The sequence below is a fragment of the Orussus abietinus genome, unplaced genomic scaffold, assembly GCF_000612105.2.
Source record: "Orussus abietinus isolate OABI.00-Male unplaced genomic scaffold, Oabi_2.0 scaffold2, whole genome shotgun sequence".
NCBI lineage: Eukaryota > Metazoa > Arthropoda > Insecta > Hymenoptera > Orussidae > Orussus > Orussus abietinus.
In genome coordinates, this window is record NW_019396012.1 from 3,210,174 (window position 1) to 3,231,688 (window position 21,515).

The 21,515-nt window shown below is 51.4% G+C and overlaps 1 protein-coding gene across 2 annotated transcripts in view; it reads right to left on the reverse strand.

Annotated features, from left to right (window-relative positions):
• The window catches only part of LOC105700576 (T-lymphocyte activation antigen CD86), a 203,889-nt gene that overhangs the window by 10,279 nt on the left and 172,095 nt on the right, over window positions 1–21,515 (reverse strand). For both annotated transcript variants that reach the window (XR_002762407.1, XM_012426537.1), the window contains exon 5: window positions 7,586–7,713. Coding sequence is in view for 1 of the 2 variants with exons in the window: in XM_012426537.1 (XP_012281960.1) it covers window positions 7,586–7,713 (128 nt within the window). In the remaining variant the exon portion in view is untranslated. The remainder of the gene's footprint in view (window positions 1–7,585; window positions 7,714–21,515) is intronic.

The window sequence follows — 21,515 nt, forward strand, 5'->3', positions numbered from 1 at the left end:
GGGTATACACGCGTACTTCCGGGCCACCTCGCGATCCCTCTTCCCGAGGGATCGGGATCGGCTCCTCCCTCGACTTGCTTCCCTCTGGCCAGGACTCGGGACTTAATCTTTAATTAATTTGATGGGAAAAGTTGAAGTTCATCCCGATAAGTAAGACCGCCGTCCGGGCGCTCGTCGGGAAGATCTCTTCGGGTGCATCGGTGCATCGGTGCATCGACTTCTTCCAGGAATCTTGGAGGGAAGAATTAATGAAAATTAAAAAGTCCTTAAACCCGATCGACGGATTACGTCTCGCGACTTCATTTTCCTATCTCCCAGGTTTTTATCTACCGTCTCGTTCGTCGAGATTTTTCCAACATTCTTGGAGTAGGACTTTAATCGATTTCTTTGAATGCACCACAATCGAATGCGGAAGTGACACTCGGGGACGCCGCTGCAGAGGCGAGTGCATTGTGGCCTGCATCCGGCGAGACAAATATGTACCTCGTCAACGCTCTCCGCGTTTACACCGGTCGGTGGTCCTCGTTAAAACCGTGTTTACCGGGGCGATGATTACGAGCTCGGCCCTCGTTCTTCCGCGAGCGGAATCTTTTCTCCGGTGATGTCGAAACGGGAGGACTCGTCGTCGAGACAATGGCCCACGTGGGGGCATCGGGCCGTTCGCGGCATGGGAGTCAAAGGCACAATGGGAACCGGGAATGGGGCAGAAAGGAACTGAGAAACGTCTCGAGAAAATTATTCGTTTATTCGTACTTCTTCGAAACACGGTTTCTTTGGTCTACGGGTAATCGAGTATTCCGCCAAGGTACGTTTCCATGGGAGGTTTAGGATTCTTCGATACCAAAGTATCGAAGTTGCCCTTTGATGGAGAAATTGGGACCTCGAGAGGGGATAGAAATAGTAAGGAAACGACTAAGGAAGGAAACGTGAGAATAGAAAAAACACAAGGACATCCTCCAAGAGAGCTTCCCCTGGAAATGGTTCTCCGCGGGGAGACGCCGAAGGGCCATCCTTATCGGCTTCGCCTTCTCGCCCGGTCGCGGCAGCTCTTCTATCTCCATCTCATTGTGACCAGGACCCTTATAGCCGGCCCCATGGTCCCTCTTTCCTCTTTCGCGACCCATGTTCTCCACGCCTCTTTGCCCCTCGCCCACCGGCCCTGGGCACCCCTCATTTGGATTGCTAAATTCCTCCCTAAACGCCGGAGCGCCGAGAGTGCCAGCTCGTTATTCCCAAGTTTTGCGCCCCGAAAGCCCGTTACCTGCCGGCGACTTCTGGAGCACCCTGTTTCTCCCATTTACCCGATTCCTCACTGATTAAGATAATTACCGAGGACGCAAGCCGAATTTCGGCCCGTCGCGCGTTCTCGAGCGAATTGCTCCTCGCCGGCGCAAGAAGAGGGCGTCTCGGCGTCCTCCGGCGTCCCCGATGGCGGAACTCGGCTTTCGAGCTTAACGATGCCAGATAGGGAAAAATCCCTAAGGACCTAAATTACTCTCCATTCTCTGCTTTACTTGTTTCGTAGGACGCGTTTTCCCGTATCTCTCGCGGTTCGATAAGGAATCCGGGGAAAGGAAGGGGGCGCGTGGAAGTGGGACCGGGGGCTCGAAATGAAAAGTAAATGCGGTCGCCGGGAGGGATTAAAGCGTCCTGGAAGACGGGAACACTCGGAAAGGAGGATCCTGGGTTAATTCCCACGTGGCGTATCTCCTCGCAACAAGGACCCCCGAGTTGTTTCCGCCGCGGAAAGGCCGCGCGGTTGCTCGATTTAGTGCGCGACGCGGCCTGCATATATATCGCCGAGCGCCCCAGTGCCGGCACGTTGCAAAAGCGAATAGTAATTTATATGCAAATCGGCGAAATAAAGATTACGCTGGTTCGGAAAGCTGTTTATGTAGGTAAGATCGCGGACTTTATCTGTCCCCTCTCTTGGGCTTTTCTGACTGTTTCTACCTCCCGTTTTCCATTGTTTCCCCCCAAGAAGAGGAGGACTGGGAGACATATTCTCTATGTATCTCCATATACATATATATCTACGTACATGCACACGTGCGTGTATAAATATACATACTCGCGCGATGTCCATAAATTCCCCCTTATTTACCTTGCAAATTGCGGACATTTCAACCACGAAGGATCCATGTCGTGTGCCTTTGTTTCCACCCTCTCGTATTTATTCCAGCTAACCACCCGACTTCGACGTACCCATAGAAGCGTTTTTTACCCCTGGATCATGATTTTAAATAATTTATCATTCTAGTTAGACGAGATAATTTAATGCCAAGGCACTTTCGCGGTCCTCCTCCCTCTTTTTTCAAGTTTCGCTCGAGACGTATCTCCGATAACCGACGAGGAAATCGACAAGCGTTTACATCTTAAGCCTGTCGAGGGTTTGTTCCCGAAGGAAATCTCTGTGCCTCCGAGTGCACCTTTGGGTGGCCTATTGGAGATCGATCGCCATTGTGTCGCGACCCTCTCGAGGAAGTTTTCCAAGGGTGAGCCCCGGTCGACACACGGGGCACTACACCCCCGAGTACATTTTCAAATAAGGCCCCCGACTCTATAGATCCGCGGAATTCATTCCGCATTCGTCTCGCGGGCAGTTAATCACCGTGGAATCACCCTTTTTCACGGCCTGGAAAATATTTTTCCTGCAGGCCACGTGGTGGACCTTCCCGGGAAACTTCAATCTCAATTTTAATTTCAATTTCCGGTCCCACCCCCCCGGCAAATCCCGCGGACCGTAATGGCGACCGCGGACGTGCAATCCGAGGCTGCCGAGAATTAAAACCGAATCGGGCCACGAATGACTTTTTTTTTTTTAATCACAAACAGTTCTTGGACATTTTTCAAGTGAAGCATTTTAATGAAAAGATCAAGTTTCACATCGACCGTGAATCAGAGAAACATTTCGTGGGTTAGTCTTTTATCTCAGCGTATATAGGGTCTTCCAAAGTGAGGTGGGGGGCACGTCTCAGGTCGGTTCCGGTCGCCCCCGGAAGAAATTTTGCTATTTTCCGATGTACCCTTGGTTCGTTCAATGGCGACCGATAGCCGTTGTGTCGCGACTCTCTCGGGGAACTTTTCCAAAGGTGTACAAAGCGGCGTTCCTCGGGGGCATTGGGGGGAACAAGACACCGGGTCCATCTCATCTGTTTGGCTAACTCCGGGACCGGAAAGGTCTCGCCGGGGGAGAACTACCCCCGAAGTACCTCCGGCGGTTCAGCGGCCGCACTTCACCCCCGTCCTCCTGGGGGAGGGTCACGCGCACATCGCGGAACGAGAGCGCGAAGTAGGGCGAACAAATGCGGTTTCGCGGATAAGATCGGTACCTTTGCTGGGCGGAATTGCCCCGCTCTCTTGTGGTTCATTACCAGCCGAAGCCTCTCGGGAGGGACGAAAATAAATGGCCTGCTCCACTTATCGAGCGAATGGCTCGTTAACGGCGAACGCGACGATACTAATCGCGAAAAGTCGCGGGGGGGCCGGGGGGAACCACCCCCCACGCGAGGAACGGTCGCGGATTTTGGGCGCGGAAGTTTCGAAGTCGAACCTCTTAATCGCAACGACGCAATCTGCGTAAATTTCATTTTTCTCTCAATGAATGGTTAAGGGAAAAGAAAAATGGCACGATCGAGGAAATAGAAATGAACGGGGAGAAGTAATCGGTACCGAAGGCGTGGGGGCGTTTCTTTCGGAGAATGATTAAAAGTGATTAATGATGCCGGGGAATTCTGGCTGATGTCGAGGTTTCACTTTCCGGGCACGTGGCGATTTATGTAGGGCTTTTTCCCTCGGCCTTTAAACGAGGGGTTGATTTTTTCATCCCCGAGCATGGTTGGGGTTCCACCCTTTGGTCATCGGTACCACTTGGAACGGGGGCTGTAACGAGTACGGGGAAAAAAAAAAAGACGGCACCTGTCTGCCGGGGTTCCGGATGGAGGGGTTTTCGGACATGTCCCGGGTGCGTCCGGGGTCTTGCCGGGCGCTCGTCCTCAAATACTCAAATATTTGTAAAAGTCCGCGAGCTCGGTCGCCGTTTCAATGGGATCGGCAAACAGGGCGGTTGCGGCCACCACAGTCCGCCCTTGCGCTGCGTCGCTGCGGCGACCTACCCCCAAATACCCCCAAATGCCCCCGAATGCCCCCAATGCCCCCGAATGCACCCCATGCCCCCCCTGCCACGCAACGAGAGTCGCCGACACTTTCACCTCTCTCCCTTTCTCCCTTTCGCTGTCTCTCTCCGCTGTCACGGTGACAAGACCGCAGAATTAACGGGGTGATGATAGCTCCGGTCGGCACGGCCGTTTCGCATATAATTAAATCCAGCCAGGTGTTATAAAAAGGACTCTTCAGAAGGACTCGAAGATAAGGGTATCTCGTAACGGAGGAAATTTTGATAAGCTGGGAAAAAATGTCAAAAGGCGCGTGATTAAATGTCACGAAAGTCCATCTAGGCGTTATCAAGGTCTACATTTGATAACGATAAGCATATTTTCTACCGGCTGAAACTTTGATGGGTTTCGGAAAAATTCCTCGAGGACGGGACCCTCTCCTCGAAGAAATGTAAATTCCAGCGGGGAGCGCGGGCTTTTCCTTTTCCCGTTTCCCGGGGAACGGCGCATAATTTGCTAATTACTAATGAGAAAGCGTCCCATAAAGGAGCGGGGATGGAAAGGAGGGACTCTTCGGGGACGTTAATATCCGGCGAGTCGGGCCATTTTTGGGGCGGGAGTGTAAAATCTAATGTACCCGGGCGGAGAGAATTCGGTGAAATAATCGCACGGGGGACGCGGAAAAGTACTGTTACGACCCTGTCGTCGGGTACAATTAGTATCCCCCCCGCGTTTATGGGGAGAGGGCGAGAGATAATCTCGCGAGGGGCATAATCTCGCGTCGGGCTAATTTGGCAAGCTCGGTCCTTGGCCACCCTCCAGCCGGGCCGAATAAATAGGGCGGGGGCGAGAATGTGGCTCGCTTAAAATTCGCCTAATTGCGTGGCGGTGTGCACCCTTTATCGCGGCGGAAGCGACCGTGAAAGCGGAAGTGCTCGGACTGCCCCCGGAAGTTCCACAAAATAAAGGAGAGATATCAGAAGGAAAAATCCACCCGCGGAATTTAACGGTCCGATATCCGAGTCTCGACTAGATGAGCAAGATTTGTCCTGCAAACGACCCAGGATATCGATTTTCCAAGATCCTTCATATCGTGGATCCCAGATCACATCTGCAAAGGTTCTTCCCGCTCTTATGGGAACGGCGTAAAAAAAAGAAGTGTCCACTTTATCTCATAAATCCGACCACCAGGAGACTTTAAGTCGTGTTTGAGAAAGCTCCGTGCGAAGCTCTAAAGGAAACTCGGAAGCAACTGAAAAATCTGGATGATGATCCTGGACCAGGAAGACCCAGCTCCAAGTAGTTCCCACGCTCCCACGGGATCCGCACAATGAATGCACCCGGACGAAGTCCTCGGACTATCGGAGGAACTCACCCCTGGGGGTAGAAATCCCCACCACGTAGGATGGACCTCGCGTTCCACGCTCCTTATCAACTCTAACCCCGAGGGATGCTGCACTTGGGGTAGGTCGGTAACGCCTTTCCGGATCGGGCCGACTAATAAGGCCACGGGACTCCTGAAATCGAGGAGCAGCTATCGGCGACCCCATATCCCTCGGGAACCCGTCAGGGGAGGATCCGCGGTCGCCAGCCAGAAGACAGGAACTTTCCTCGTCCAAGACCAGGTCGCCGAGGTCTCTTCAAAGAGGGACACTTTGTGACCCGTTCCCGGACTCCGCGTGTACCCTCCTCCACGAGCAGGATTTCCACCCCCGGATCCTTTTTAAAGGACATTCCCGACCGGAAGCGGATAATTTTCGTCCTCCCCTTCCACCTCCTGGACCCGCGCCTGTCCGATTCTACGACCTCGTATTACCCCTCTTTCCCGATCCTCCAAATTTTTCCTCCCCCGAAAGGCGGTCTCAAGGGTTCCTCTCTATGATCTGCAACTTTTGTTCAGGGAAAAAATTGCGGGATCCGAATTACCGGAGTAATTTCCACCGAGGACACTCATGTAACGAGCTACCTTCGGGCGATCGTCGTACTCGAATAATTGCAACGAGGGGAATTATATATTTTTTTTATTCAGGAAGAATTTAATTTTTCTGTCTAACGAGGAAAGCATTCCAGGTGTACCTCTGCGATTTTGTCGGTTCAAATTTTTTGAGCGGAGGGACGGCAAGGGTGGTTCTCACCCCTTAAACTCGCGAATCGACGCGTATAAAAAAATACGTGTCTCTTAATTTTCAATGTTCTACAACAAAGGTAAAGAAAATCGGTGAAGTACACCTGGGATACCTTTCTTGTATGTACAAATTCTTTGGGTGGCGGGGATATGTGGGGACGGGGAGGCCGGATCCTGGCAGAACTTGTACCCTCTGCGCGTAGGGTGCGTAAAAAAGTTGAGGCGAGGTCGTAAAGTGACTCGGTCCTCCTCGCCTCGCAGTCGATTGGATCGTTCGTAGGTTATGTCGGGACGCGAACGCGATCCGAAGCGAGCGGAGAGAGCGCGTCCGCGAAGGCGATAAGCGTGTCCCAGGTGGCAGTTCGCCGGCTACATGTCGACCTGGGTGTATACACGCACCGAGAGAGGGCATGTCACCCCGAATGGAGACCTACGGCCTGCCGATAACGCTACACGCCCGCGCGAGCCGTGTATTATCGGCCCGTGGATAACACGAGCTCGTCGCGCCCGTGAAAAATCCACGCGACACGCGAGCTCATCCTGACGATTATTAATTAACATATCCTTACACCCGAGACGCGAGGTTCGAATTAATCGAGTCAACTTGGGGGAGAAAATTAGCGATAAGAGGTACGGGGTGTAATTTGGAGGACTTGGAAGGGAGAATTTTTAACGGAGAATTTTTAGTCGTAATTAATTTCTGGCCCACTTTTCGAGGTTCGGGGAGAGCGATGGGGTGACATCGAGTGATAGAACGAGCGATAAAGGATATCATGGAATAAGCGGGAGAATTCCTTGGAAGGGAGAACTCGGAGTAGGAATTAATTTTCAGCTCATTTTTGGGGGTTCCGAGGGAGGAGTAGATTGAAACCGAGCGATAGAGTGGGTGATAAGAGATATCATGGAATAATTAGGAAGACACCTTAGAAGGGAGAATTTCGAGTTGGAATTAATTTTTGGGTCACATATGGAGGTTGCGAGGGTATGTTAAGTTAGGGGCGGTGGTGGACGGGGAAAGGTGGAAGGCCGAATAGTTCGGCTCGATTCGGAGCTGAAATGCAAATGCCGACTGTAATTTCGAGGGAGCCGGAAACATTTCGGGACTATCTCGAATTCTTGTATGACAGGGGGCAGTTAGCCCCGCCGACCGCTATCAAGGGCGGCCCTACTTTCGGAGGGGTGCGCCCCCCGACCCCTGACCTAGAGTCAATGGACGACCCGTCGACACGCACCGGCCGAATTTCTTTCCTGGATGATCCAAAACTGACGATTCGCGAAACGGTATCCCTCGACTATCGCTCTTATCAACCCTGATCGATCGAGTTTACAAAATATCAGCACCCACCGTGTTATTGTGGTTCCACAGAATGTACGCCGGGGGCTCCGGACTGTGGAGAACGACACAGGTGAGGTTGATCGTGCTGCCCCTGTCGATGTAGAGATCCGGACCACCGACGATCTCGGTGCTGGGCTCTGAAATTGGAAAAATTGTTTAGGTTAATCATTATTTTTTCCAGAATTTACCTTTTTTAAATTAATTCCACCCGATCGATACTTCAGATATTTCGATACTTCGGCTATAGCAATTTTTTTTCGCATTTTATAACCCCATTATAGGATCCAGGGTGTACCATGAAAACTTCGGCGTTTCTATTTTTTAGAATTCCACCCCTCGGTTGAGAAGTCATTTCTAGAGGGGTGAAATCCCGATTTTTCTGAGTTTTTCCCGGAATTTTGTCATCCCTCCTGTCTATCCGAGGATGCAGAGCCATTTGTGGAGTAGTGTCCGCAACTGCGGCGATTCCCTTTCGAGGAATTCCACCCCTCGTTCGGGAAATCATTTTTCCCCACGTGTCTGCCATTCGGGGCGACGTAATCGGTGGCCCCGGAGCGTCCATGAATTTTCCGGCTGTAGCTGGAACGCAAAATTCCTGGACGCATCGGCGTCCGTATTTATGGGTTATCGGTGCGCCCTTTCGCCGTGTTTTTCGGGGGTTTTATCGCCCGCTCCTTTTTTTCCTTTCCCCGAGGCGGCGGAAAATCACCCCTCGGGCCGGGCCGAAAGGGCACTTTGAAGGCCGGCCGCGACCTCCGACCCCGGCGGGGATCTGCTTTGCCGGCGCGAGGTCGTCGTCGGATCGATGGGAATATTTTCCGGGCGACCTACCCTATCCCCCGGGATTGACCGAAATAACCGGGAAGCGTGCCGGCCAGCCTTTGTGCACCAGGGGGTTGATACGATAGGCGGGTCCACGGCGTGGATTTATTCTTTATGCGGCTTAATCGTACTTTATGAGGTGTGCAAGGCACCCGAGCCCTGCGGCCACCCCAAAGGTGGTGGCTGCACCCCCGGGAGCGTCGAAACCCACCCCGAGGTCACTGGGACTCGATAGCCCCAGGAAGAGATCCGATAAAAAGGGAAGGGATGCTTTCTCCCAGGTTACGGGGGGAAGCTACCTCCAAAAGAGGTCGTTTCCACCCCCGATACCCCAGCAACCCAGAAATGGGACACGATTACCCAGAAACATAATGAAACTTTGGTTCTTGATAACATTTGTCGGACGGAATTGATCAAGCCGATAAGGGGTTGAAACCACCCTGAGTCCGAAGACACGGCGCGCTCTTCTCTCCGTTTGAAAAACACTTTATCACGGCGCATCTTCTCATCACGTCGATAGATACCCCCCACAGACCCCCATCGCCTGCCGTGGGGCGATTCGCCCCCTTGAGACCCCTTCCTCCCGATGCAGGGGACGCGTCCGAGGGAATCGAGGTCCCCCCAAGGGTTGCTTGTCTCGCAATAACGTCGGGGGGAGGTTGGGGTACACGTGCCGCGGGATGGCAGTTTATCAGCCGGTGGAGATCGCGTATCGGTTTCCTATCACTGCCGCACCCCCCGTGTTGCCCCTTTGTGGTTTAAAGCGCTGTTTGCGAGGATCCCACAAAGCGCATTCACTACGAAGCGGGGAAGATGCCGTCCGGACGCTCGACCTGAATAAGGCGACGCTTCGCGTCTCGCGACTTCGATTGTCCCCCTTGAGGCGGAGATTGCGATACGGTTCTCCGCTTGTCGAAGACGCCGCCATTTTGGTCCTGCTGTGATCGGACTGACAATTAGATTAAAAAGAATCCTGGAAAATCGGAGCCCCACGACTTTTCTCTCCCAAATGTAGAAATTCATACCTCATCGTAGCCACTTAGAATTTCCTTGGAAATTTGTTTAACCAATTAAGAATGATCTCCTATCATTATTTCACATTGCAGGGCATTCCTCGGCAGTAATGACACCTTAAATTCGAGATCTGATTTTTTCCGCTCCCGATATTCTCTCCTTCTCCTCGTCATGGATTTAAAAAATCCTCAAGCGAGATAAGAATAATTTCTTATCGTTGTTAATAAGTAGGGATCCAGTTTTATCGCCCAGGGGTGAATTCGGCCGCATGTTTTACGCACCTCCGTTTAGGATTTTCATGTTTTACGAGGGAATCGGTCGGAAGGGAGGATTTTCTCCCTTCGCCCTTCGCGAAAGGCAAAGGGCCGTCGACGTGGGGTCGACGCTAAAGTCGGCCATTTTTTCTCAACCCTTCTCTGTCGCTCTTGGGCACTCCTGGGGTTGCTCTAGGGGTTGCGCTAAGGGTTGCTCTCGGGCTTGCTCTCAGGACCCAGATCCACGGAGTGGATGCTACACGTTCGCGCGCGTATTGCCGGCTACGCGGCCGGAATATAAACCGAGGGAGGAACGGGAGGAAGGGCGGCATTTTCACTTCTCTATTTGTTCTCCAGGCCGAGGGGCTCGAACCCACCGAGTTCCTCGGGACCGGGACCAAGTTTTCCCGTTTGGTCTGGCACACGGGTCGGTTACTTTTAAAGCCATCAGGAGCACCGGTGGGGCTGGGGGATGTACCCCCCCGGAGGAAAATCCACCCCCGACTTGACGTTTCACCCGGACAAGGGTATTAAACATGCGTTTGCTCGCGATTGCTCGAATCGCCAAATAGTGTATAAAGGGCTGGGAAGGATAGACGATAAATGTACTGTTAAAAAAATATTCCTATTTTAGTATATTTTATATCCTAAAAGTTGTGATTTTGAGCTTTTAGTTAATTATAAGGTCGACGAGCTCTTACCTCTTCCACGCGAAGGCGTGGGAAAGAGGCGACACGCTGGGAGGGGGTGGAAAAGGGTGGAGGAGTAGGTTAGGGAGAAACACTCGTTTCACCCCTACGTTTTACATCGCGCCATTGAACCGGGGTGTTAAACGCGTCGTTGACACGCGTTTACGCGCGTTCACCCACCAGGGGGTGGTTTAAGGGTGCGTCGGGGGTAGGTTGAATTCCTAAACTGCTTTGCGCGACTCCCCTTGTTTATTTTTTTCTTTCCCGTGGAAGGATGAACGAAGGAAAAATAATAAAGTCCCCGCGAAGAATATCCGTTCTCCCCCTTTCTACGTATTTCCTATCTCATTTATTTATCGGGTCACTTTATTTCTCCATTTCCGGAAGTGCGGCCCCGCAGCGTTTGTTCCGCTCCTCGAAGGCGAGAAGGAGCGACCGGGGGCAGAAAGTGAAGCGAAAGAAGGGAAAAGGCGATCCAAGAGGCGTTAACGTGCAAATTGGAGAGAGGACCAAAGACAAAGCGTCGATTGGCCGGGGGAATTGGCGCAAAAGAGGGCGTCCCGACGCCACGGGAGGAAACCGCCGCCGCTCTTTGCCAAAGTCGCGTCGGAAAAGGGAGATCCTGCTCCATTTTTTATTACTTTCCCTCTCGGACGGTCCTTCGGGTCGATTACGCCGCCAATTACGGCGTGGAGCCGACTTTCGGAAGATCGAAAACTCCCGAGAAAGGCCACCCTCGACAAAGGGGTGGAAAGGGGAAAAGTTGCTCAGTTTCTGTCTTTATTGCGGGGTCACTCCTTCCACGGGCTCTCGTGTCTCTCCGAGTTTCCGCGATCTATGTGTACTCGGTTTTTATAATTGCGGGAGGGGGCACAAAGGGAGGGCGGCGAATGGGGATGGAAATAAGGGAGGGATGGAAGCCGCGGTGCTGCCTTTTCGACGACGGGCGCGATTGAACCTCGAGAGCCATCGACGCTCTTCGTCCATTGAATTGAACGTTTTAGAGGAGAAAGGAGAGACACTCTCGATAAAGAGCGTTTTAGATTATAGTTTTTTCGCCGGGTGTCGTTTCGGTCGGCGAGCGCAAACTTTGAGTCTGCGTTTCGAGGTTTACTTTACTTCGGATCGGGAGGAAAAAAGTCAATCCCGTTTTTACGCCCCTTGAGGTTTTTTAATTACGAGAAATTGCGATCGCCGATTAATGGAAAAAGCGGGGAAAAGGAGCACCGATTAACGAGCTCGCGCCACAAGGGCTTCCGACTAGATTTCATGCAAATTGATATTAATATATTTCTTGACAATTTTAAATTTACGTCTCGATGTCCGCGCAATATTTTTTTTATTCCGTACCGTCATCATTCGATGTTTGCCCACCCTGTCCGGTCGTCGGAAGCCCTTTAGGGGTGGTGGCCATTTTCGAAACCCTCGCCCCGAGGTTCGTAAAAAATATCGCTAATTTTTAAGCCGCAAAAACGCGGAGCGCCTTTACGGTCCCCCGGCCGTTTGCGGTTTATATTTATAAACTCTCGGCGAGTTTTAATTTTCGCCTCTGTGACGGCTCTCGGTGCTTTTTCATTGCTTTATGGGTCTGGCAGGCTGGGCGGGAAAAAGAGAGAAAACGGGGGAGCCGAACTTCGACGTTTCCCCGGGAAATGCTTTCCCCGGCCCCTTTTTCTCCGAGGTTACAGTCACGCTAATTCTCGGGAATCAAACGGGCTCTCCTTCTCGGGGCTTTAACTCTCCTCGGGGAGGAAAAATTTCCCGGCGGGAAACCTCCGTTCGTCGATTCCGCGGAAAGGTTGCGGTTTGCTCCTACTCGCGAGGGGCGCTTCATTAGTGCGGGCGTAACGAGGGGCGAACTGAAATTCTCATTGTCAGTTGATTTATTCTACGCAACCGGGCCTCGGTTTGTCCTTCGTACGTGTGCGTCCGTAGCTGTTGGTGCGTACACCGGGGTGTACGCATCTACCGAGTGTCGGGCGTATTAAAACGGGTTATACGACCACAGAGCGGTGCGCATAATGCCCGCTACAGAGTTAACGTTTGCCATTCCGAGCTAAAAGCCCCGATTCTCCGGGGCGCTCGTATAACCCGAACTATGTGCCCGCGCCATCCGGAGGATCCTGCAGGACCTGCGGATCCCGCAGGACCCGCGGCTCCTCCAGGAGGAGACGCCCTTAAACCGCCACCCCCAGGATCCGGGCCCGACTTTGCGCGGACTTCCCTGCTCGTAGAGTATCCTTTAATCCCGCCTCTCCGGAAACGTCCTTTCGCGATATTAACCGCACCAAGAGACGCAAGGATCCTTTATTAAAAATCCCCTCGCCGTAAACCCGGATCCGGAACGCCGGCCAACCTTAACCCGCCATTAATTCGGCATTAATCAGCAAAGGCGATTTTTCGCATTGTCCAATTTTCCCGATTTTATTCAGAGGAGAATTTCAATTTACAAGAAAATACGCCCCTTTTTACGCTCTTGCGGAATGGAGGTTCTCTTTCCAGGGAAGATGGCTCCGCGTGTAAGGACACTTTACATGTGGAAGGACCCTAGGGGTGTAAAGTGTGATTAATGCTCCACCCAGCAGGCCGCCTCTCTAAAGGTGTCCTTTTACCCCAGGAATAGGCTCGTCAGGTGTATTTAAACTAATTCTCCTTGTTTCCCATATTTTGTGCATACATGTTTTTTTTTTTTATTCCCTCTCAGGGAACCGTCACTCGCCCCGCATTAAAGGCCATTCACGAGAAATGGGAATCCACTTCGGGGATTTAATTCCGCCTGGGAATATATTGTTAATTTAATCGCGACTTTTCGTCGAGGTTAAATCTCCACCCTTCACCTCCATCCTTCTGTAAACTCCGCAGCCGAAAACTCGGGCGCTATAAAACACGATTAACCCGGATTTAGCGCACTTCTCGCCGCTTTTATTAGCAAAAGTTGACCCGAATATATTTTTTTTTTTTAATAATTCCTCTTCCGGCGGGGAAACGGCGATGGGCGCCATTTTGGCGCCGAGGGGGAAACTCACCCCTTGAAGAGCCCACCTTGAAGAGCCCCCCGACCAATGCGTAGGGAAAGGGTTAAGACTCCCGGAATGCCGGTGCTCGCATATGCATGCTCGACACGTAACGACATAACGATCGACTTAAACTCGTTAAGGGAGATTCGCCCCAGATTCCTGAATGACTTTACTATATCCCGGATTTACTGCAGGGACGATAAACGAGTTTATCGTTAAAGGCGTATATCGAGAGCGCGGCTTCGCGATACTCGACGTCTCGATCCGTCGTTAGAGCCGCTCGACTTTGGCCCGATTTCGCCTTTTTTTTTACTCCAAAAAGGATTTTTTTTTTTACCCGTAATAGATTGCATTGCCAATAATCCGCGGCAGCGGTATCGACGTGCGGAGGTCCGAACAATTTTCCGGAAAAATTTCCCTTTTAAGGAATTTTGGTAAAGATGTCTTTCTTGTTATAACTCGTAAGAACTTGTAAAGTTTGACGGAAAATCTTTTTTTATGCAGGAGTTCGTAAAATGGGAAATGCCTGTAATTAGGTATGGTGGATTTTTTGGGGGAAATGGGGATATAAAAAAAATACTTCATGAGATCCCCTGCGTTGCGGAGCTTCGGAGGCTCGCCGTACAAACGAGCCTCGGAAATATTATTATAATTTTCTTAAGCCAGTACTTTAGGAGGGTCGTTATCCCAGTGTTTCGGGGCACGATGTACAAAGCCCGTACAGTGTAAGCTCGGTCATAATCTGCCCCATTTTGTTAAGTATTCGCCCTGGTTAGAAATCCCGGAGCCTCGCCGGTATCTTTGGTCCCGTCCGCGTTGGGGGCACAAATGCGGAATAAATGCGGCATAAATGCGGCTGTCAAGGAGTCCTGGGGAAATCGTAAATGCCCGATAAAGCTCCTCGAGCTCGTTTCCCTATTTGTCCCCCTGGAGCTTCCTGGCAGGGGGTCGTCCCTTTCCGCGATCCTCCCCGATTTAAAAAGTTTTCTTATCAACGACGCGGTTCGTCTTCTGGTCGTTAGGTATTCTTCCCGGTAGACGACTCGGAGGACATTTTGCTCTCCGAGGTGACAGGACATAATTCCATCGTTTATTTTCATAAAAAAAAAAGGAAAACAATTAAATCAAAGATAATAATGAAATTATTGATTTTTTTTAGGCTGGGATTTAACTCGTAAGTGAGGTAATTTATTGGATTCGTGGGAAGGAGCAGGTTGGTAAACGAGGGTGGGCCCGAAAAGCGCTGTTTTACCACGTTTTCGGGCTCCCTAGGGAGCCGGGAAGACAATGCTCCCTTGGGAGGAGGCGCCAGGATTTATCCCACTCCTGAATTCCGCCCTCTTCCGCGCTCTTCCGAGGAACTTAATATAATTAACGCGCCCCAGGATGAGTTTACACTTACGGGGGTGGTGGGTCCTCCGGGACGGCTCGGCTCCTCCGGTACGTCACGGCCGTTCCTCCGGGAACGCGCCGCAACTTCTGGATTGCCAGTAATATTTTATGCGAATTCGCAAGTTGGCCGGCGCTTGAACAATAACCCGCGGCCCCGAAGTGTCCCCGTGAAGAACGGCTCTCATCCCTCGGGATGAAGTGGCCCCGGACACTTCGACTCCTTGGCCCGCCACTTCCGATCGTAACTACTTCGGGCCGTGACTTAATCGACCGACGTTCCGGTTTACCGGGTTTATACCGAACGATCAACGTAAAATCGCCCCGGAAAAGAGATCCCATATCGGAAGGTTCCTCCACCTCCGCTCGTTTCGTCGCGACGTCGGTTTTATTCTTAGCAAAAATTTAACATTCCCACGTATGAGTAAAAATATTATGAATTTTAGGAGCTTTTGCGATTTGTTATACCAACCTCGCATGTATCGTCCCGACAACTTGAGAAGCCGTTTTACTCTTTGCGAATGTATATACCCTTTGACACCTCCCCTCCGCCTAATTAAAATCACCGCTAATCATTTTTGATCCGAAGTCCCTCGGTGGCTTTTTGAGAAAGGGAACCCGAAGAGGCCGGAAATACCTCTCCCTTTTCCCGCGGGATTTCTTTTCTCCCGAACGGGGTGGACGGGGAATTGTGCAAGGCTGGCGACATTTCTGCACGCGCGAGAACGTGCCGAAGCGGAGAAAAAGGTTTTCCTCGGCAGGAAGGGAAACGTCTGCAGGAGGCGAAACAGGAAGACGGATACGTCCCGATAGGCAGTAAAATGGAACCAATTTGCGAATATTCCGGACGGCGAGGGGGCGGACGTCGACTCGCACTCTATTCCGGGGGTGCGCGGCAAATGTACTCCCTCTGTACGTACGGCTTGTACCGACCAACCGGGTCTACTTTGCGACGAGGTCTTATTTAATCAACTTTCACGCTGGGGGGGTCTGAAACCCGAGTTTTAATTTAATTTCGACGTATCCTCTCGCGCTCCTTTCCGCCGGGCGGAAACGCGAGGGCTCCATAAGGGATCGGGGAATAATTCATGTAAAAGTTTTTCAAGTCATTTACACGCAAACGAGATGTGCGTTCCACGTCCCATCCCCCCAGGTGTTTTAACGAGCGAGCCGAGGAGCATTCACATTTTCGGATTAATATCCGACTAAGTAACGCCGCGCCATTCGGCGCAGACTCCGTCTTTTATTTTCCATCCCCCTTTTTCGACGTTTTTCGAAATGCCCCCGCGCGAAAAAACGCGCCCCTGGATCCATTAAACCTCGACGGACACGAGTTGTCAAAGAAATTGATTGCTCCGTTGTGCGCCCCGTAAAGACCCGAAATGAAAGCCATTCGGTCGGGGAGCGTTATGGAAAAATTCATCGAAACAACGGGGTATTTATCCTATAGTCTCTGGGGACGAAGAGGAACTCTCTCTCCCCCTTTTCCTATAAAAGGTCCCAAAATGGGTTACTCGAAAAATTCTGCCTTCTCCCGAAATCGTTAATCAGTCCGACTTGAATTCTCTCAGACTAAACGGCAGAACTTTACTGCACTTTATTGCATTTAACGCTCAAGGATCAAACGTGCGAATCACGATTCCAGAAAAATTATTATTCCTTGAATTATCGAAACATTACTTTGGGACCATTTAAGGAAATTCTTCATTGGTAATTTTATTCATATAAACGGGGAAATTACGCACGGGAAATCCTTCCTTTGACAAAGTAGGTCCTTCTCGGCAGGTCGATGTCGAGTTCGCGGATTCGCTCTCCGTGATACGGAGGGGGAATTCTCGTCTTCTTCTTATCACGAAGTCAGCCCGGGCCCCGATAGCGGGCGGAACTTTTGCGAGTCGCGACTTTATATGCGGGCTTGGTCCAACGAAATCTGTTTAAGATGCGAGGGTAACTCGGTCAGAAGTAGAAAGAAGTACACCGCGAGCGATCTCGGGCCAACAATACGGAAAGTTCGGCCCGAGTGGAGAAGCTCGCGAGCCGAAAGCGCGTCGCGATGGAGGAAAGACGTCTTTCGGATTTTCGCCCTCCTTGTTTGGCCTGGCATTTAAAGGTCTGCGAAATGAACACCCGGCAAGTGCCCGATGACGATTTATTCCGCGACACCCCTTCGTGCACTGAGAAAAAAAAAATGCATCGAGCCAACGTTCCATTAATTCAAAGAATCGACTCGAATGAACTCAAATAAATCATCGTCTCGTTTTTCTCTCGCGGATATTTTATTTCGTTTTAATTTTAAAATTCTTTTCGGTATCGCGAGAGAGGGTTTAGTGTATGAGGGGAAGCAGAAATAAATTCCGAGCCAACAGGGCACGCGATTTTGGGGGATTCAATGCCGGAAGGCTGCAAGAGAGAGGAGCCCTTAAAAGAGGATTGTTCGGCGGGAGGACATATCGGAGGCGATCTGGGGAATTTCCTTTAGATCGGCTGCTCCGGACCAACGGAATTGGCCAGTCCGACCCCTCATTCGTCTCTCCAGGTAATGCTGAAGAGTCGGGACGATCGCATTACCGGGTAGCGATTTGTCGCTTTCCAGAACAGCGCGGGCTGGACCTGACTTGCCTCCAGGCTCGTTCTACTCAAGAAACTGCCTTCCAGCGTTCAATTTGGAAATAAATATCGACAGGTTACCTTGATCGATAGGAAACGCGCGATCGTTTTCTTTCCAAATTGGGAAAAAAATTCATTCATAAAGAAACGAGGTTACAGAGGAACAGACCTTGGTATTTGGAATTTTTACTTTGATTGCGTGCAGGTGCTTCTTTTTGTTTTTAACTTTATCGCGGTGATCACTTTCGAGCGACGCGGAAATGGAGATTGCTAAGTACGATGGATAATGGCTGATTAGAGGCGCGCCGATGACCTCGTTCCGTTCTCGGAAAATTCGTGATGCACCCCCCTGTCACCCTGGGGGGTCTTCGCAGGATTCGTCGAACTCAATTTGAGCGGCACGAGATTTGCATAAATAGATGTAACGAGCCGCGTGTTGCGCTCGCGAGCGACATTATCCGCGGCGGTGAAATTCCGCATCGCCGGTGGATCCTCTCCCGCATTACGGGCCGCGTCCGGCTGCGCTCGTACCGGCGAATTCCAATTAATCCGCGCCGCATCATTTGCGGTCGAGGAGTTCCCGGATCGACCATCGACGTTCGATTCGCGAGATTTCCCCGGAAAATGCAAAAATTCCGCGACCTTCCGCCCGGCCGACTCGCGAAAGAGGCGGCCCCGAAATTACTCGTGCCCTCCGGCGGGTCATCTTCGGTATTCCCAAAAATTGCCCGAAATTAAACCTCGCGATCGAACCGCCCGAATGGAAAATAATTATTATTTGAACAGGCTTTGCAGGAGCAGAAGTACGGAAGTCATCCTACGAGGACATTTTGGTTTTCTGGGGGTCTGCGAGTCCTCCCATGGCATCCCCATGTCGCGACTCCTCTTTTCGCCGAGGGCGATCCCGGCGTCGCGATCTCCCCGGTATAAAGGCGTTATCGTTGGGGATGGGGAGGCACCGGGATTACGCTTCCATTAGGTAATTCACTTCGCGGGGGGGCTCGCCGTCCCATCCTCGAAACTGCTTGCTGCAGCGGGCGCACACTTGCATCCCTCCCCGGATATCCGTGTTAAGCTGCGGGATCATAATTAAAACTCTCCGTGGGTTTTTAGTCCCTTATTCCGATGAGAGGGTCCATGGAGGGGCTTAAGGTCAGCCGGGATCGAGGGGGACAGGGGCTCCCGATTTTTCGCCACCCGACCTCCCATGTGCCCGACCTGCAAATCGGCCCCCCCACGAGGGGCGTCCCCGGTGGGGGAGAGCCACCCTTAATGGCCTCGTGATTCGATAACCCGGGATCGAGGAATTCCGATTAAAAGTCGAGATCGCCTCCCTACCATCCCTCGGATTATTCTGCGATAACGGAATCGCGCTTTTCTACGGATTTTATAACTTTCAGTAATTTCAGCTTACCCTCACTTTTGACTTTTACCCCTGACGATCGGCCGGAATTTTATTTTTACAGTTTATTAATATACGCGCTCACATTTGGGTGCAACATTGAATTTACGTGGACCCATTCGTTGTCTTTGGTGCGTTAACTTCACTTTATTGACATTTAATTGGAAATATAAATGAAGGAAAGAGTTTCTTGGATTTTTCTTTAGTCATGCTTACGGACCGTTTTTTAACGACGTGAAACTCAAAATTGACTTTGGCATCTCGTTTTCCTTCTTTTATCTCTTTCGTTAAATGTACGCGCGTTAATTAACGGGGGTCGTAATTTCGGAGACTTCGGTGAGTTTCGAGAGGGCGACCGAGATTCATAGTCCGAGATTTAGGCTCCTGCGCTCCGGGCAAACGAATCCTTTTTTCCGGAAGGAGCTTTCCCAACTTTCTCGGAGTCCTCCGGAGATTCCGCGTCCGCATAAGAAAACCGGAGTTCGAGTGCCCGCGCGACCGAGGGCCGCCGTCGTTACGCCCGGTCCGCGAAGAAAAACAGAACTCCCCGAAGTCGCGGCAGATAAAGGAAATCTATGAGTTTGTTTTCGCACGACATGGCCGGGAAGATCCCGAGGGAACGTCTCCGGGTGTCGGGTTCCCCCAGGAACCCGACCCGCCCGCCGAAATTAGCCCAATTTCTCAAGCGCCCCATGCAAACCGTGGCAATTAATTTTATAAATAAATTCAGAGGAATTTATTCGAAAATCTTTGATAAAATTAAGCCGCTCTCTGAAGCTCCGTGCTTGCGTTGATACTAAAATTGCTCGTTTGTCAAGGGTGAATGCATCAGATAATACAGAAATAATTTCAAAATGGGTCGGCTTGATTTTCCTCCCAGGTTAGGCGCATGATAATGAACGCGCACATGACGTTAATCGGCTTACGTCGAAGTCTTGCGTCGGCGTTCCGTCCCGTCGACGTTAACGCGACGTCGCTCGTTTTCCCGATCGACCGGCAGGAATTAACCCTACCCGGAGGTCCAGGGTGCGACAATTTATCCGCCTCAACGACCACCCTTCTTTCTGATCTCCGCCGTTTATCGGAGATCGATAATCCTCAAGGGGATGCGCAAGAGCGCCGGGGGACACGCGGACTGCGTGAGCCACGCCAACCACACGAGACCTCCCTCATCCGCCCCTAAACCCCACATTAAGGGGATGTGAAAGTGCCTAGTTTGGAGAAAAGTTTCGCACTACCTTAAACCAATTCGTTCCACCTCATTCCCCCCGCCAAGTGTTAGCCACGAAATTTCGCCCCAATTCTTTTCGTCCAATTTTCCAGCCCGGTCGTCGCGTCAAGTGGGAGGAATAATAAAATAATAAAATGGCGAGACGATAAAATGATAAAACAACGGGGAATATCGAGTTCCCGGGATCTCGCCCGGGGTGTAGAAATAATACATCAGGGAGGGGGGTTTCGATCGGAGATGAAAATTGATGTGGCGCGGCCGAATCGCCGCGGAAAACGCGATCCTCGCCATGGTTCGATTTTTCAACCCCTCCAGCGAAGGGGTGGTATTCCGGCTCGTCCACCGCACTTTAATTGCACTAAGTGTGCTCTCCTCGTGGATGAGATCGAACGTTGTTTGTGGGGGGTGGAGGGTCGGAGAGACAGGGGTGCTGGGGAGATCAGTAATATTCGAGAGTGAGGCAACCGATGGGAACAAAACAATGTCAGACGAGGGACGCCCCGGCTCGAAGATGAATTACCCGCCGGCTGCAAAAAGGCCACATTAATTTCCCATAAATTCATTTCGACAGCCCCCTCCCCCCCTGCCCCTGTCTGTCGCCCCACGAAACGTCCTGACGAATGGCAACGCCACGTCGCGTTTAATTGACCACCCGGAGAGAAGGACCTCCCGCGAATCGGGACTTTTGCGCGGGTCAGGCACCCTTTTTTAAGACCGTACCTAATGATATTCTTTGAGGCAGTGCCAAGTCTGGGAAGGGATGAAAAAAAATATGAGAACAGCGGGGAACTACGGTCCACCATTGTTTACGGCTCGCTTGGAAACTTCTGTGCACCCCCTGCGGTTTAAAACCGCACACGGAAAGGGACAAGCCAGTCCGCAGGGGTTCCTCAGGAAGTTTCAAAGATTCCCTGAGAATAATTCCTGGAGACACCGAGGGAATTTATCCGGAGTAGAAAAACTAGGGGTTATTAATTTTAGATATTTAATAACTTTTTGTTGAGAAAGAATTCACATTTTGGGGCGGATTTCCTTGGAGGGGAAAAAAATGAGGGAATATTGATTTTAGATGTTTCGTTTCTTTGGGACGAGTGGGAATTTTTCTTTTCACTCGATCGATCATCCCCTTTGCAGAAATCCCATTTAAGAGCCGATGAGCCGAGCCGCTCCCGAGGGGCCTCCGGGACGTCCGGGAAATTAAATGCCGCAAAGGGAACGGAATAGTTGCGGAGCCGGGGAAGTTTCGCCAGGGACTCGCCGATAAAAATAGTTCGGCCCAAGAATGCCATTAAGCCTCTCAGGTGAGCCGGGAGGAATTTCATTTGAACGGGATCACGTCGTCGGGGGCGCAAGAGGCCGACGTGCAGCCACGTCGGGACGTCGTCTGCGCGCGCCTGACGTACCGAATTCTCGACAAATGTCAGATCGAAATCCCTCCACGGCTGCCAAGATCCCGCGGGATTCGGGGCCGAAAGGATTTCCGCTGGAAGCACTGTGCGCGAGCAACGAGGAAT